At 35.1% G+C, this 17107-nt stretch overlaps 1 protein-coding gene across 4 annotated transcripts in view; it reads left to right on the forward strand.

The window, feature by feature from the left end:
• The window catches only part of GRIA2 (glutamate ionotropic receptor AMPA type subunit 2), a 151973-nt gene that overhangs the window by 73810 nt on the left and 61056 nt on the right, over positions 1-17107 (forward strand). For all 4 annotated transcript variants that reach the window (XM_010358047.1, XM_010358045.2, XM_010358048.2 and 1 more), the window contains exon 3: positions 11534-11773. In XM_010358047.1, the coding sequence (XP_010356349.1) occupies positions 11534-11773 (240 nt within the window). The remainder of the gene's footprint in view (positions 1-11533; positions 11774-17107) is intronic.

Raw genomic sequence — 17107 nt, forward strand, 5'->3', positions numbered from 1 at the left:
TAATGTGGTAAATACTAATCTCTGCCAATTAGTTTGTATATCCATCTCATCCTAAGTAAAATCCTAAAGAAAAAATGCAAAACAATAGTTACAAAACAATAGGTACAAAAGTTTTGCAAAAGGACACTGACAGCAATAGTTATTTCCAAAAAAGTGTAGTAATTAAAACATTTGTTTTCATCTTCGGAAATAGGCGTAAGGACATATAGAAATGCAGCATATGATAAATGTGACATTTAAAACCAAGGAAATCAAAAAGTTACATTAAAAGCATTGGGAAATTGAACTTGTATGTAGAAACAAAATAAGTTAGGTTTTGACCATTCATAAAATCCAGATATTAATATTGGAAGAATTTAATGTAGAAGGGATAGTTAAAAATCAAACATCCCAGAATATTTTGAAAATCTTAGAATGGGAAATCCTTATTACACAAGACATAAAGTTTAGGAATATCAAATGAAAGATTGAGAATTTGGTTATAAATGTCATTGTAAACACAGGAAAAGGTAAGAGAAAAAGGAAGAAAAATAGGGACTTTATAAAGAAGATTAAAGTATGTTAGAAATCAAAATTTGAAGGGTAACCTAATAGTAGAAAGAAGTGTACAAAATCTAGGAGCAGATGATTAATAGAGAAAGCTATACAAGTAGATGTACTTTCTTACTAATAATGATGGGAATCCAATTTTCCTATTTATCAGTGAGGTGGCTGATGAAACCAGCTGTGGAGTCAGGCTGCCTGGGTTGACACCCACTCATCCCGTTTCTAGAGGTAATAGCTGAGAAAATTATTTCACTTGCTTCCAAGTTTTTTCGTCTCTAAAACATGGATAATATTAGGACCCATGTGGCTTTACAGTATTACAAATTTTAAGTTAATGCATAAACTAAGAGCAATGCGTACTATCACGAGTACAAAAATGTAAGTTGCCATTATTAAAACAAAAATGAAATGTAATTTTTACCTGTTAGATTAGTAAAAACTGAAACAATGCAAAATATCGATTATTAGTGAATTACACAAAAAAAGTTATTTTATTGATAGGAATGTTAATTGCTACACTATATTTGGGTGATAATTTGATAGCATGGATAATCTTTCACCCAGCATAACATTTGACCAAGCAATCCTACTTTTAATAATCTGTTCTGCAGAAATAATAGCACATGTGCTCAAAGATGTATGTACTCACATGTTCACTGCAGCCTTGTTTGTAATAAAAAAAACTCTGAACAACCTGCATATCTTTCAATTAGGGAATGCTAATGAAATGTTGCTGCTATCTTCAAACCAGGGAATACCATACAATGGTTTAAAAGAGTGAACTAAGTCTGTATCAACATGGAAATTTCCCTGGTTTGAAGATAGCAGCAACATTTCATTAACATTCCCTAATTGAAAGATAATTGTTCTATGGTGTCCTTAATCAAAAAGTAACAAAAACAGAAACAAACAAATTTGACCCTTACTAAAACGATGGGGCTAGAGGTACACCCCACATTATTGCTAACAAGGGTTGCTTCTGGGAAGAATAGTAAGCAAAGGGAAGTTATATCCTTTTAATCAGTATGCTTGTTTAAATGTGTGTTATAATGTACTCCTGCAATTTTTGAATTATAGACATTTAATTTAGAGTATTAAAATAAATGTAAGGGCCAAAAACTAAGTAAGTTATGAATCCTTTCTGGAAGGAACTCATTTCACACCATCAGTTGTAACCAGGCTCATATGATTGAATGGGTGTTACAATGGAGTGGGGCGATTCTCAGGGTAATGTTAGAACAATGTGCCATGATCCCTTAACAAGCGTGAAGTCATAATTTTACCAGGACTCAATGCATCAAGAGTGTGTGAGTCATTGTGCTAAAGATAATCCCTCCAATTCCTTGGCACTTTAGAGATGAATGCTAATGACCCAGAGCATTTTAGCATATTTATATAATTTTGCAGTACACAATAGTTCAAAAAAATGTGTCCTTTGAAAATAAGTGTATGTGGGTTAACACATAAGTACTATGGCACATGCGCAGGAACCCTTTTGCTTACCAACAAGTAAGAAGAGCAATCAAGTTCTGTGAAACCTTCAGAAACTCTTTGAGTCATTCAAAAGCAAAAGGGTTATCCAAGTTAATTTGAGGGTATCCAGATGGTAAGGTGATAAAGTTCTGTCTTTTTCTGTGCTTTATTTAAAGGATAAATTTTAAGTAGAAATCTTAGAGTCATTTGAACATTTTTCGTTTATTTTGTTTAACAGTAGGTTTTATCATAGATGCTAAAATGATTATTTGGACTGAGATGTCATTGAATCTATGTTAGATACATACATAATCCCTTGGTTTTGTACGTTCGAATTAAGATCAGACAAGAAATTGCAGGTTTTTTAGGCACTGAACATAAAGAAGAGAAAGAGAGAGAGAGAAAACAGAGCAAAAGAAGAAATATAAAACAAAGAGGAAGAAATATAAAACAAAGAAAAAGTAATAAGACACAGAGAATATTATTTAATCCTTGAAATTTATTGTATTTCACATAGATTTTCCTTGAGAAAGTATGTGATGAATAATAAATATGCACTACCTGACATTTTCTAGAATTTCTCTCTTTGATGTTCAGCCACACAGGCCCAAGCATGAGCTTTGAGGGCATGGAGACATTTGAAAGCTGAGACTTGCCAGCAGCACACAGCTGGCTGGTGTCACAGCAGGGATTAGACGCCAGGCCTTCAGACATTCATTCAGCCTGGCACTCTTTTTCCTCAATATTCAAATTTCATCAGGGCATAGAGTGCCCAGAATTTACACAGAGCATGAGTTAAGCAAGAATTTACAGATGATAGAACTGTGTGAATTTATAAGGAGAAAATACGTATCCCAAAGATAAAGAATGAGACTATCTCTTGTGAAATAGCGTCTGATATAGGCAGAGGTAATTCTCCTTCCTTTATGTGTCCAGAACCCGTCATTAAAATTCACATGAGAATTATTGCCTATTACTGCTGGTTCTACGATTGCCTGCTATCCCAGATGATGAATGAAGCCAGAATAAATGTTATAGATTTTTTAAGCTGCCTATAATATGGGCAACAGCAATAAACTTTCGCCATTTCACCTCACTCAGCAAACATAACACGAAGGTCAGGAGGGGTAAATATTTGTTAGAGAGAAAGAAAAATGTATTATTACAGCTTCATTGTCTTCTACTACTGAGTGATGATGTTGCATCACATTTAATATTTCTGTGAAAAATTAGATCAAAATGTATGCAAAAGAGAAGTAATTTGTCATAAATATTTGTGGCAGAGCTATAGGGAAAATCATCAGTGAGGCAATTTATGGAAAATGTCATTGGGGTGTGTGTTTATTATTCTTTGCATTTCCTCTGAATCAATGGTGTTTCATTCAGTAGCTATATATGAGTGTCTGTGCTAGGAACTTTGCTGGGCTCTGGGCAACAGGAGTGTACAAAGTAAAGGGAAGGCTTTTAAAGAAATGAGAGTTTTGTGAGAGATGCTACACTACCAGATCTGGAATGGGAAATCCTTTCTGTCCATAGATAGGGAAAGAATTTGCCCCAGTGGAAAACTGAACTTTAAAATAACCCCATTAATGCAAAGTAGTTGGTTTAACTCCATTTCATCATAAGAAGAGAACACTGTATTTACCTAAATTTTGTGAGAGTAAAGGAATCACAGGTCTATTTTTATGATTATCCCCAATTTTTACCTGGAAATTTAACATTACATGTACCACCTGTTACAGTAATTGTATTTTTAGAGGAATAAATGTTGCTTATGATAAACTTTAAAACTTGAACAATTTACTTGAATTAGATAAATAAGACATTTGAAATTGTGGGAATTTTTCTGTATATTTTCATATGCAAAATGTGTTATTTGGGCATATATTCCATGCAAAGAAATTTGGTGTATGTTCCAGGCAAAAAAATTTACCTCATTTCATTTAGGTTTTCAATGGTATCTTGCTCTGTGTACTTTTTCAGGTTAGTAACATCCCCTGTCTTGGTACAAACTTCTCCACTTATGAAATGTATATGGAAATCTGAAAATAATAATATTTCACAGATATTCTAAATATTATCTTTTCATACTAAAAATGATTGTTTTCTATTTCTCATTTCATTTCTCACTAATCATTTTCTCGCTAAAAATGATTTTTTCCTATTAGGAGAATGAATTAACTACATTTCATAGGTAATTTCAAACTAACAGCTGTTATTTTGCAAAATGATAATGAAGGATAAAAATATTGTTATGACATGATTTCAGAAATACCCCACCATCAACAGAAATGCAATTGTATCATAAGAACCCATTTTATGTCTTTGCTAGCCCATTGGTTCTGATTATATGTTCATTTGACAAATATTTAGTAATTATATAATTGTGAAAATTTCTGATTTGGGTATTGCAGAGAATACAAAAATTATTATGGTTGATTTATTGTCAATAACACATTTATCTAATAATTTATAATTTTTCCAGTACATCTCTCTATATTATCTAATTTAAACTTAAAAGAATTCTCATGAGGTAGACAGAAGAGGAATTAATAGCCCCATTCAATAGTTTAGGAAGCAGGCTTAAGATTAGTAACTCTTCTACCAGGTGCCCAGGAAAATATAGAGCTGGGCTTCTGATTCAGGCAACTGGGGAGTGTGCTGATGGAGTTCATAATTAGGGAGGATCATATTCAGTTGATGATAAGCAAGGAACCCTTCCTGGAAGAATTGGTATTTATTAAATGACATTTATCAGTTGCCTGCTGTGTGCCAAGTACTTGACAGCCATTCATAGGTAAATGACACTTCATTCGCTCCTTTCAATTAGCTCACAGTTTATGAGCAAACTAGACAAATATAAAACAGGCTAATACACAGAAAGGCAGATTGCTTTAGAATCACATGCAGGAGCGGCTTGTAATTCAGACCACACAGAGCAGGCAACACCTGAGCAAATGCTATATGTGCTCTTCTCTAAGCAATTGCAAGAAATTGATGGATTTTAAGCACGAGGGTTATATCTGCCATGAGAGGAAAGAGATTTATTGTGAAGGAGGCTTTTTGAGAGGTTATTTCAGTCATCTAGTCAATAGATGTTTAAGGACCATATTAAGGCAATGTCATGAGAGCTGGAGAGCACAGATAGAGAGGTCAAATGGACAGTATTTGGTGACAATTTGTATGCTGAGAATAAAAGAAGTCAGGAGTGATTCTAACATTTTTTGGCCTGAAGAGATGGGCTTGATTTCAACACATAAGCACTTGTCTTGTGGAATTAATGAATTTTAGACTAAAGGAAAATATGAGCAAAATCCTGGTGCATGATTAATAAATAGTTAATGTCAACATTAATTAGAACATTAAAACGTAGGAAAGTCATGAGAGACTTATAGGGCCAACACTCTTTTCAGCTTATGTTTACTTCATACTTCCCTGTCCCACAATGAGGCAGGTAGGTAGTATTTTTATTGTTTTTCACAGATGACTAAGCTCAGACACACTAGTAAAGTAACTTGCACAACAAACCCAAGTAGAAAGTGGCAAAGCCAGGATTCAAACCCAGTTTGTTCTCACTTTTAGCCCCTAGAACTGCTGTGCTGAGGTCAGAGCCTCCCAAGATTCTTGAAAACAGAATAATAATGTCTCTGTGATATTTAATTGTTTAGATTAAAGTAATATGATATGTGTTTAGATATTGTAAAACAGTGACATTTTGTCTATTTCTTTTTTCTTTTTTTATTCTAGAAAGCTCACACATGAGTCCATGAAATAATTGAATATTTTAATTAAAGATTATACCAGCAGGGAAATAAATACAAAATAATCATGAAAATACATTATTGAAAAAATAATATATAATATATTTACAGTATATGTTTTTATCAGTAAGTAAAAGATGACAGCTGGGGTGATGATGAAAGTTTGGAAAAGGATGATGAAAGTTTGATAAGGAGTTGAATTTGACCTTGTTAATAGGGATGAGACTGCTGAAAGATAGAGTTTGAAGAAAAAGAAAAAACAATTGGAAGACAGATCCTTGAATGATGCCTTTATGTGATGTGCTTTAGGAAGACTAATATGACAAGAGTATCAATTGAAAGGAGAGAGAAGAGGTGAGTCGTATGGCAGAACCAAGGAGAAAGAAAAGGAAGGTGAAGGTACAAGAGATCCTTAAGAAGTACTGTTATGGAAACATCATATAAGTGGGGACCTTACCTGTCGTGCTTAATAACTGTCTTCCCCAATCCTTGAACAGTGCATAGTAGGTTGTTAAAACTGCTTTGTGAATGTGCATTTAATGAAGTAGAATAAAACTTAAGTGGTGATGAATGGCATGTATAGGACAAGAAAGAGCAAGAAGGACATTATTCTGAACTATTGCATATAAATGATTGCAGTAGTTATGCATGAGTAGAAAGGGAAAAATCAACACATAGATATGGTTTGTCAGAATAAAATAAAGTATTTTTTCATTATTTTTATGGAATTAGTTGGAAATATACGGTTTTAGAAGTTTCCATATAATGAACTGAGGGACACTGGAAGGTGACAGATGGAAGCTAATTTTTTTTTTTTAGAGAAATATTCTCTAGATTTGATCATTATATTTTATCAAAAATGACTCATCAAAACATAGTAGATAAAATTCCATTTTTTCCCTGAATCAGATCACAATACTCATCCTCTTTGTTGTGCATTTTCTAAACCTAATGTTATGCTTGTCACAGAGAATATTTACGGTGCTTTTTTTGGTAAATAAATAGTTATAGGAGATAACTGGGATAATAATGAAGGTTTGGGAAACATGTGCATAAAAATTGAGTTTGACCTTGTGGAAAAGGGTGTGACCACTAAGAGGTAGAGTGAAGAGAGAAAACAATCGGAAGACAAATCCTTGTCTTCCAATTAAATTGGAATTTTAAATTAAAATCTTTTTAATTTAGGATGTAGGAAGAAGATAAGGCAGTGAAAGATAATTAGAGTGAGAGGAAAACTACCAAGATGGTATAATTTTACTTGGCAGCAATATGGAAAAAGAATTAGAAGACAGCAAGACTAGTAGCAGTGGAAAGGGAAAGAATTTCAAGAGGCAAATTTTGGTCTAATAAATTCAGAGAAACTAAGAAAGCTAGATCCAAGGAAGAGATGATTATTTTTTAGTTACCGGGAGATCGTTAGTAACAGATGATAGGGAAACTTCAGTACTGAAATCAGGGTCAAACTGTGCAGGAGGTTAATGTCAGAAGTTTAGGAGAGAAGGAGAGGTTTTCAATGGTTTCCATATTTTGATGTCAGAGTTCCTTGGTGATGCAGCTTTTACCAGTTTTTGTTCAAATTGCAAAGAGGCTGTTGCCATTTCTGCTTATGAAGCAGACTATGCTGATTCATTGAAGTGAATCTCAACTTATAAATATAAAATATGTAGAACAAAAAAAAAATCATGCTCAGTTCTTCTCCCTTTCTACTCAATAACTATGCGAGGCTATTTAGCTTTTGTTCAGCATACAGACTGTATCGTGTATGCTACATTAACAGCACCAATGAGCAGAATGACCTAAGAGAAAAAGATGTGTGTTGGATGCACCATCAGCGTTGTTATTGGCTTATATCATCTGGGCTTGTAATATAAAGTGAAATAATCAGCAAATTACTTGCACCCAGGAGATTATCATTTCTGCTGTTTGACCTAAAGTGTCTTTTAGAAGGACTTGCCCTTTGCTGAGTTTCTCAAAGTTGATATTAAATATTTAATTACAGAACTCAGTGAGAGCATCTTTACTTACTCCTTTGCAATCTGGTTTGAATCTCAAGACATACATGCAATTCTAATATTAATCAGGACAATCATTGAGAAACTTAAAATAGTGTTTCATTGTGTTATTGTAAAGGTCATGAAGCTGGAGGTGAAACTGTGAGGATTTCTGTTTCCTTCTCTGCCTCCAGACATGACTATATAGGATGTTGGTATTATATAACTCATTTTAGAAAGTTGTCTTTGGAAGGATTTTCAGAGTATATGACACGTTATTTTGGATAGTCTCGGTGGTAGTAAACCTTCCTCCGTTACAGGATGGATCAAAGTTAAGGAAATGGCTTTAAATTTTGGAGGCACCATTGGGGAATAAGGTAAAGATTAAAATGAATAATTTCACTTCTAATGAAGTAAAGAGTAATTCCGAAGTACTGCAACTAATATTCTTGTGAAAGGTGTCAGTAGGTTATATTGCCTTTGCTAAATTGAGTCAAGCATCAACATTTCAATGCAAACAGTCTTGGATATTTGGGGATGACACATTAAAAGCATAGTGCTGAGTTTTTCATCTTCAGATGGTTACTACAAATGGGGCAAGCAAAGTACCTAAGCTCAGGTCAGCATTCTGATGGATTTGATTGATTCCTGGTTGTAAATCTCAGTGGCATTCTTATCCTGCTTGGGGACAGAGACAGTGACTGCCCTAAGGTACGGAGAGGGAAATGAGCACTGGTGGCCGAATGTCTGTTAACTGTATGCATAGTCAGGAGACATAAGAAAGAAATATCCAGAAAAATAGAGGATATAGGCAAATGGACACTTGAGTAAGTACAATGAAGAAATAAAGGATAAGAAGAGACGGTTGAGGGAGACCAAAGAGAGTCAGGAGAGAAAGGCTATTGTTGTAAAAGTAGGTTCGTTGGAGAATTAGCTGAAGTGCATGGGGAAAAATACATTGTCTTCTGAGTTAGGTGGATAATGCCTTATGAAGTTGTGTGCAGCTTGTGCCTGTTGTTGGGTCAAAGCCAGTGTTTCCAGATGGCCACAATAACCAGGAGGTCCCTTGACAACTCACTCCAGAGCCTAAAACAAATCGAAAATGAAAGGTATGGCTCCTTATTAAGATTGTCTGTGTATTCAAACAGTGGCATTCTTTATCAGGCATCCTGCTGACGCTGTGGCTCCTGTTTCCATCACGGAAGCTATTTCACTTAAGATGAGAAGAGGTCTCATTAATAAATCATATTGCATGATATTCCTATAGTACCTGGATGACATGCCCACACTTTGCAGGGAAATGGAATTAAACAGACCCAGAGAGAATTTTATAGCAAGTCTTTCTTTTATGTGTCATTTGGAATCATCAATTGCTGAACAAATTTAAGATTTAAGATACACCTGTATACATATATACTTATGTATAAAATAAGAAATCACTGCAGAGATTTTCTAGATGAGATGAAAGCTATTTTTCATGTATGTGAAGAAAGGACATAGTTATCAAATACACTAAAGGTTATTTTCAGCTCTGCACCCAGACAAGAACAAAAAGTATGGGCATGAATAAAGACAGTTATCTCATCTTTGCCTTATGTTAAGGTATGAAATAAATGTAATGAAATGCATTCAGTTGCTTTTTCAGATATTTCAGTCTGCTTTGTAGAAGATTAGTAATAAAGGACATGTCAATTTACATATTACACAGAGTTTTGGAAAACAAGGGCCACTTAAAGAGGCAATCTTGCTTTCCTTTGGATTCATACTATACAACAGTTACTAAACATTATTGTCTAATATTTTTTGATTGTCTGGAATTGGCAGTTGGAATCTGTACATATTTTAGCAATGCTCGTATTCATGAAACAAATCTATGTTTTTCTACAGACCATCTATTTTTGTGAAGGAAATACAATGATATAAGATAGTGTTTGGTTTATCCTTCAAAAAGGATTATTTTAAAAGAATGGTAGATGTTATGTTCTAGGTTGTTAGATTGCATTTCTGGATGGCTGGTTTCCATTTTTTTTGCATTGAAATGACCCTGAGATTGAGAAATATCAGCTATTTATTTATTTAAGGCCACATAGTTGGCCAGGAGCGGTGGCTCACGCCTGTGATCCCAGCACTTTAGGAGGCTGAGGCTGGCGGATCACAAGGTCAAGAGTTAGAAACCAGCCTGACCAACAAGGTGAAACCCTGTCTCTACTAAAAACGCAAAAATTATTAGGGATGGTGGTGCATGCCTGTAATCCCAACTACTCGGGGGGCTGAGGCAGGAGAATCGCTTGAAATGGGAGGCAGAGGTTGCAGTGAGCTGAGATGGCGCCACTGCACTGCACTCCAGCCTGAGTGGCAGAGTCAGACTCTGTCTCAAAAAAAAAGACACATTGTTGACTTTACTAGTGGCTTTAAGCACTATTCCGTTAGTGGTCAGTACTCTATAGAGCATTCCAGGGGATCAGTCTTGGACAAAGTAACCCTTTTTTCTCAGAAAGATATTACTGGATTTATGTTTCAAAAGATCATTCTTATTATATTGTGGAGAATTGAATGGAAGGAACATAAGGGGAGGAAGGAGGACAGTTGGGCAGGTATTTCACTCGTTGGGTAAGATAAGCCATATTACTTTTTGATTAGGAGCATGGATTCTGAATTCAGACTCTCTATTTTGAATGTAGTATCTATCACCTATGCAAGTGACTTTGGTAACTCACTTAATATTGTTCTATGTGTCAATTTTTCTATCAGCAATTTGGAAATAATTATAGTTTCTACCGCAAAAGTTATTATGATAAAAAAATGAATTAATGTACCCTAGAACATGCCAGGCGCAGGGCAAGCACAAAGTTAAGTATATACTGTTAGTGAACTAAGATGTTTAGAACAGGGAGAAAGATAAGTGACCCTTATTTGAGTATATCAAGGTATTATAACGAGCACATAACTTAGTTATGGACTGACTTTTAGGGGAAGGAGTCAGTCCATAGCGGATAGTGTCATATGCCATTCATTGGAAACAGAAATATTGGAAGAGGACAGGAGATTGTGGGCGTGATGAAGATGTCCAAATACAATGTTATTATTTGTTTAAGAATTAATATGTAGTGTAACATACAGGGTAAGTTAGGTCCTTGGGGAAGATTAAAATTAAAAGTTTTGGACTTTATTTAATTGCTTCTTGACTGAGTGACACAATATGACTGAAGTGCCTTTGTGGGGACATGTGTCTGTATGTATCAGGGGAGTCAGGTATCCGTCTTATCTTAAAGAGGCTTTGGTCAGCATTAGGATTCTATGGAAGCAGATTAACTTTTAGATATAAAAGCATCATAAATACAGTAAAGATTTTTAAAGGAATTGGATTATGTAGGGAATGAGCTGTCATTAACGTGTATAAATCTTTGGTGACTACAGTTTGTTCTCATAGCTAATGTTTTGATTTTTTTTTACTCATACATTTTTCATATTTGTTCCTAAAATATGTTAATGCTTACATAGCTTGTTAAAACAATGATGTATGCATTTTCTTGTAACCAGAACTACTTTTTATGCTTTAGAATCTTTTAAATAAAAAATAGAATCACAAATAAAATGCTAAGTAAATAAGTGTTAATAAGTTTCAATGGATAATTAAATCTATATTTCTTTCAATACGTTAATTTTGTATTTTATGTAAAAGGACATTAAGTTTTAAGCAAATTAATATGATTGTATGCCAATTTCAATGATTTTTCCTTTCTATTTTTCCTATTCTTCTAGTCTGCTCCCAGTTTTCGAGAGGAGTCTATGCTATTTTTGGATTTTATGACAAGAAGTCTGTAAATACCATCACATCATTTTGTGGAACACTCCACGTCTCCTTTATCACTCCCAGCTTCCCAACAGATGGCACGCATCCATTTGTCATTCAGATGAGACCTGACCTCAAAGGAGCACTCCTTAGCTTGATTGAATACTATCAATGGGACAAGTTTGCATACCTCTATGATAGTGACAGAGGTAAGTGACAATATCTCATCTCTTTGTAATGGGGTGAATTCAATGCCTATACTTGACACTTCTATGGCTATTACAAAGCTACAAAGGTGTGATAAAGCCCAAGGATCCCTTGATTTAACTTTGCTGTGATAATGACTAATGCATTTGTAAATGTGGGAAACATATTTAGAGTAAAACAACAATAAACGCTGTCTATGTACAATGTAAAGAGATAGACTGTATCAACCCAACACCCAAATATTCAGTTGTAACACAAAAAGCAATTTTTGGCATCAGCAGCTAAAAACCTGTGATAGCTATACTAGTAGTCCAAGGTGAATGAAGTGGCTTGAGTAAAATTTAAGTGAAACATACAAATAAGAACTTTTATAGTAACATATAGCTATTAAATATTGTTATATGCCAAAGTTTTATCAGGCAGGTGGCATTATTATTGCCCTTGCCTTAAAACAAGATCCCCGAATCTCACAGAAGTTAAAGGTTTTTCTCAGGATCAACCCACGTGTGGTATAGTTTACACACAGGTCTCTGATACCAAACCTATGCTTTTGACACCATTCCACATAATTGTTTATGATGGAATAATTTTGAGTAGCATGCCAGTCTTGATTCATTATTTTAAAATGTAATGGAGGGAGGTACAATGTTTATGTTTCTCATATCCCTTGTTGTGAAGTTTAGTATTAGCAGATTTGCTTGATTTATGTCATAGAATCCCAGGTGTTCTTAACCATTCCTGGGTCCATAATTGGGTGTCAGTGGGCTTGAGTACTCCCTAAATTGTATGAAACATCTTGTGGGTGTGTGTGTTCATATGGATATGTTTTTAGAGAGAGTATCCCTAAATCAAAGTGAAAAGGGTGAAGGACCACTATTGTCCTGGTACCTAAGTACCAAACTCTGCTTCCCTCAGCAGCTTGCTTCCTGGAATATTTATAGGTTCAAATGAAAACCCAGAAGCCTATTTCAACCAAGATAGGGCACCTTGTTAAGCCACAAGGGCAGACAAGAAGAAAGCCAGCCATCAGTCAATTCTCCATTGATCAGTTTGTAGTCATTTACTGCAGCAGTCTCGAGTCGGGAGTGCAGGAGCTAGGTGTCTGATTCTCTGCCCTGTCCTCCTAGTCCTGGGAATGAGAACACTCAGTGGAAAAGTCAGTCAGCACTAAACAAGCTGAAAAAAAATTTGCTATGTCAACAACTATGTACCCCTGCTTTGAGAAGGGAGTGCTTGGCTATTTCCATAGGGAATTAAAAACTAAAACAGAGAACTATTTACAGTAAATACAGATTTCAATGTGCTGGATGTTTCTGAAGCACACTTATTAACGTGATAAAAGGGCTTACAAAACTGAGCGTATTAAATTATTTTTAGTTTTTCCTCTTGCCCTCTGCTAACTTCTTTAGTATTTTGTGTTGTCCAAGCTAGCCTGAAATCTGGGTGTATTCTTAATACCTCTTTCATCCTTGCATCCTATTGATGTGATTTCCACTGCCTAATTATATTTTATCTGTAGACACTCATCCTTTTCGTTGTCATTACCCCAGGCCAAGCCACCATAAGGTGTTCAGTATCTCATCTCTGCAATTCCACGCTTGTCTTTTTTTAATCCATTTTCCACGAAGTAGCAGGAATTATTGTTTTAAAAAATTGTTTTTGGACTGCATTACTCTCTTGTTTGAAATACTTCAATGGCTTCTCATTATGATGAGGATAACACTGAAAAATTTTAGTTGGCTTTAAGGTCTTATAATATCCAATTCCCACTCAACTCTCCATCGCATTCTGCTGTCTTGCTCACTCATTAAATCTAAATCCATTTGACTTTCTTCTACTTTCTCAGATTCAACAAACTCTTTTGCTTCAAATCTCTGCCCATATCACTAATTCTTACTCCTCCTTGAGAACTGGGTTCATATATCATTTCCTCAGAGATGCCTTTCACAATTTTATCTCTCAAAGCAATCTCTTCTTTTCCTTTATAGTACTTAGGACAATTTATAATGAATGGTGATGTTCATTCTGTCACTTAAGAACTGCCTATTGAGCCCCTGCTAGGTTCCAGGTACTGTAGGATAAGCATCATGTTTTTCATGTAAGGTGTGGCAATAAGCTCCAGGAAGAGAGTGCCCAGGCAGTGCTCAGTGTACTGGATATTCAACTCATGACTCTGTACCCAGTGCTTCAGATAATGCTAGAAAGAGAGTTGATGTTCAGTAAATGGTGTTAATAAGTAAGTTAAACATCTGTGTACAGTATTTTAAGTTCAAGATGATTTTAGAAGCTAAATTTTGCTTGCAAAATTGAAGAATTGAATGACTAATTCTCTTTACACTTTGACAAGGTTGATGGAGGATGGCATTTTTAGTTTCAGCATATACTTCACCTTCATCCTTACCCTCACCATTGCTCCCTCTAGTTATAACTGAACTTTTGAGAAAATTTCAAATAGACAACAGCTGATATAAGTTAAAAAAGAGAAACTCTAGTGTTTGAGGAGAGATATTCAGAAAGACAGGATCTGGAATTAGCAGGTGAAGACGGATGGACTTATGTACTGGTGAAAACAATCTGGAACATTTTAAAATACTTTTATTACTACTTAGAAATATTAAATGAAATTGAAGTGATGAGATAATCTACAATTATTAAATTACACAAGTTGATTTGAGTTCAAGTGCATCTGTTGAGATAACATTAGAGTGATAACATTAAGTAATTACATATAAAAGCCAAAGTGACCTTATGGATACATTTTCAAGGTGTTATCAAGTAGTTGTTGATGTTTTAATGTGAAAAGTATTACAGGGGCCTTTTATCTGAAGTTATTTTCAGAGATAAATATGTAAGACTCTCATAACACTGGCAAAAGACTTGACCTCTGTATAATGTTTTACTGGGCGCATGGAAATGGAATTTTGCTATATATTTTTTTTATTAATGACTTAATTTTTATGACTTTGCCATCATACTGCATTTTAACAAGCTTATTTATACATTTAGTGTGTGAACTGTTTTTCTACCATTTGGTCCTGAAATCATTTTGCTTCTGCTTCAAAGTAGGCACCTCCTTGCTTTAGTGTCACATGATTTGAAGAATGCACCTGCACTCCCTTTATCCACATTAACCACAGTTTGGAAAATAGATCCCATGGTTTCATCTCTCTACTTACATCTCTACATGCCTCAGTTTCTTTTTTTATTATTATTATTATTATTTTTTTTTTTGAGACGGAGTCTTGCTCTGTCACCCGGGCTGGAGTGCAGTGGCCGGATCTCAGCTCACTGCAAGCTCCGCCTCCCGGGTTTACGCCATTCTCCTGCCTCAGCCTCCCGAGTAGCTGGGACTACAGGCACCCGCCACCTCGCCCGGCTAGTTTTTTTGTATTTTTAGTAGAGACGGGGTTTCACCGTGTTAGCCAGGATGGTCTCGATCTCCTGACCTCGTGATCCGCCCGTCTCGGCCTCCCAAAGTGCTGGGATTACAGGCTTGAGCCACCGCGCCCGGCCTATGCCTCAGTTTCAAACAATTTGGTCTGTTCTCGATGTGGCTCTCTCTTCACCTCCTTGATTATATGATTATTTTTAGGCTCTAATCATCTTTAATTTTTGGAGAGTCTAGGTCAGGAATATATATCGTTAAATGATAATGTCTAAATGCACAAATTGCTGTTCTTTGGAATAGCATAGAGTCCAAATGTGAAAATGATCTCCCAACATTCTACCCTAATAATGAACTAGATGAAAAAGACTTAACATTGTTATATGCTGCTTAATTTCACTACCTTTAACTACTGAAAGCCATTCCTGCTTCCTGGCTATTTGCTCCAATGCTGAGCAATAGGCCAAGAGACTACATCCCACTTGGAAATGATCAGAGACATGGATACACTGATAGAAACATCTTTGTATAGCAACATCTTTGTATGGAACCCTCTTTGACTAATCTACGTTTATTGGTGAGAGGAGAGCTGAAACTCTGCATCTGGTGCCAGGTGATCTTCTAGGTTGTTGGTGTCTTCTCCTTACCAAGGCCATGTGGCAACAGCCTGGCGCTCCTGAATGCCCCTTGATGACTCTGAAAGCTGCATATCATCACTCCATAAAGAGAACATAAGTAGAATTTCAACACATTTTTAACAATAGAGCAATGGGGTTATCTATATTAATGCATTCAAGATTATGTAGTAGTTTTATTTTTGGATATAAATGTTGTAAGTTTGAATCAGGACTTAATCCAAATGTGGTTTTTGTCAACAAGGTAAGATAATACATTTCTATAGAGAGTAGGTAAAAACAGAATTAGCACTTTATATCTGTGTGTCTTGGTTTCAATTTTGAGCAATATTATTCGTCCCCTGAAGGGAAGGCACTTTGCCTGTAGTTCCAAGAAAACATCAGGCATAGAACAAAAATGCATTCAAATTATAATTTTTTTCCCTCATATTCCTGAGAGAGCTGATGAGGGAAATATGTGTTAATCTAATTTGGCCTAGGCATGCTGCCATGATTTAGTGATCATAAATATTAATTTCTATGCTTGAAAGAATGAATAAGTACAGTTAATTTTAAATGGAACAAAGAAAATATTTTTAAGCAGTAGGACATGGTTTGAATAAAACGTATCTTCTGGCAGTAATCATTTTTAATTTAACCCTTTAACATGCAATCTGATAGACTTCCCCTGTGTACCAAGTGACCTTTTAAAGGGTTTGCATATAGACAGGTGACTGGTGGCTTGTCTATAACTCAGAGTGTTATTAATACTGGGTCAAGATGAGACTATCACTGACTGACTAGTAGTAACACTTTGGGAGAATTTTAAGAAGATTGTCATTTTATGAATAGGTTATACAACTACAGCCAGTCAGTAACAATAGCCACATAAAGAAGTAATGCAATTTAACATTATTTAATCTAGCCATTTTTTATTTCAGCACAACATGTAATAATTCAGTAGAGTTTAGAACTTACTTTTAGACTTCAGCAATATTCTTGAGGGTTTAAAAGAATATACTATATTTTAGATATATTTACTAGGAGTAATAATTAATCTTCCAGGTTTCTTCTGTTTTTAGATGAACAACTATGTATCTCAGCAGTTTTGTTTTAACTAATTCAATAAAAATAAGTGAGTCTCTGCTATGGAAATTCAAATATACTAATATAGTACTAGGGATATTAGAGTCGAATGACTATAGGATCCCAATAGCTTTAAGTAAACCAGTGTTTATGCAAAACTCCCATTGTCCATACAACTTTGTATTCTGAATTACAGGATGAATATATTTATAGATACTTCTGTACTAGTTTGTGTGAAAGGAATAGAGGCA

Source organism: Rhinopithecus roxellana, chromosome 2, assembly GCF_007565055.1.
Source record: "Rhinopithecus roxellana isolate Shanxi Qingling chromosome 2, ASM756505v1, whole genome shotgun sequence".
NCBI classification, from domain to species: Eukaryota; Metazoa; Chordata; class Mammalia; order Primates; family Cercopithecidae; genus Rhinopithecus; species Rhinopithecus roxellana.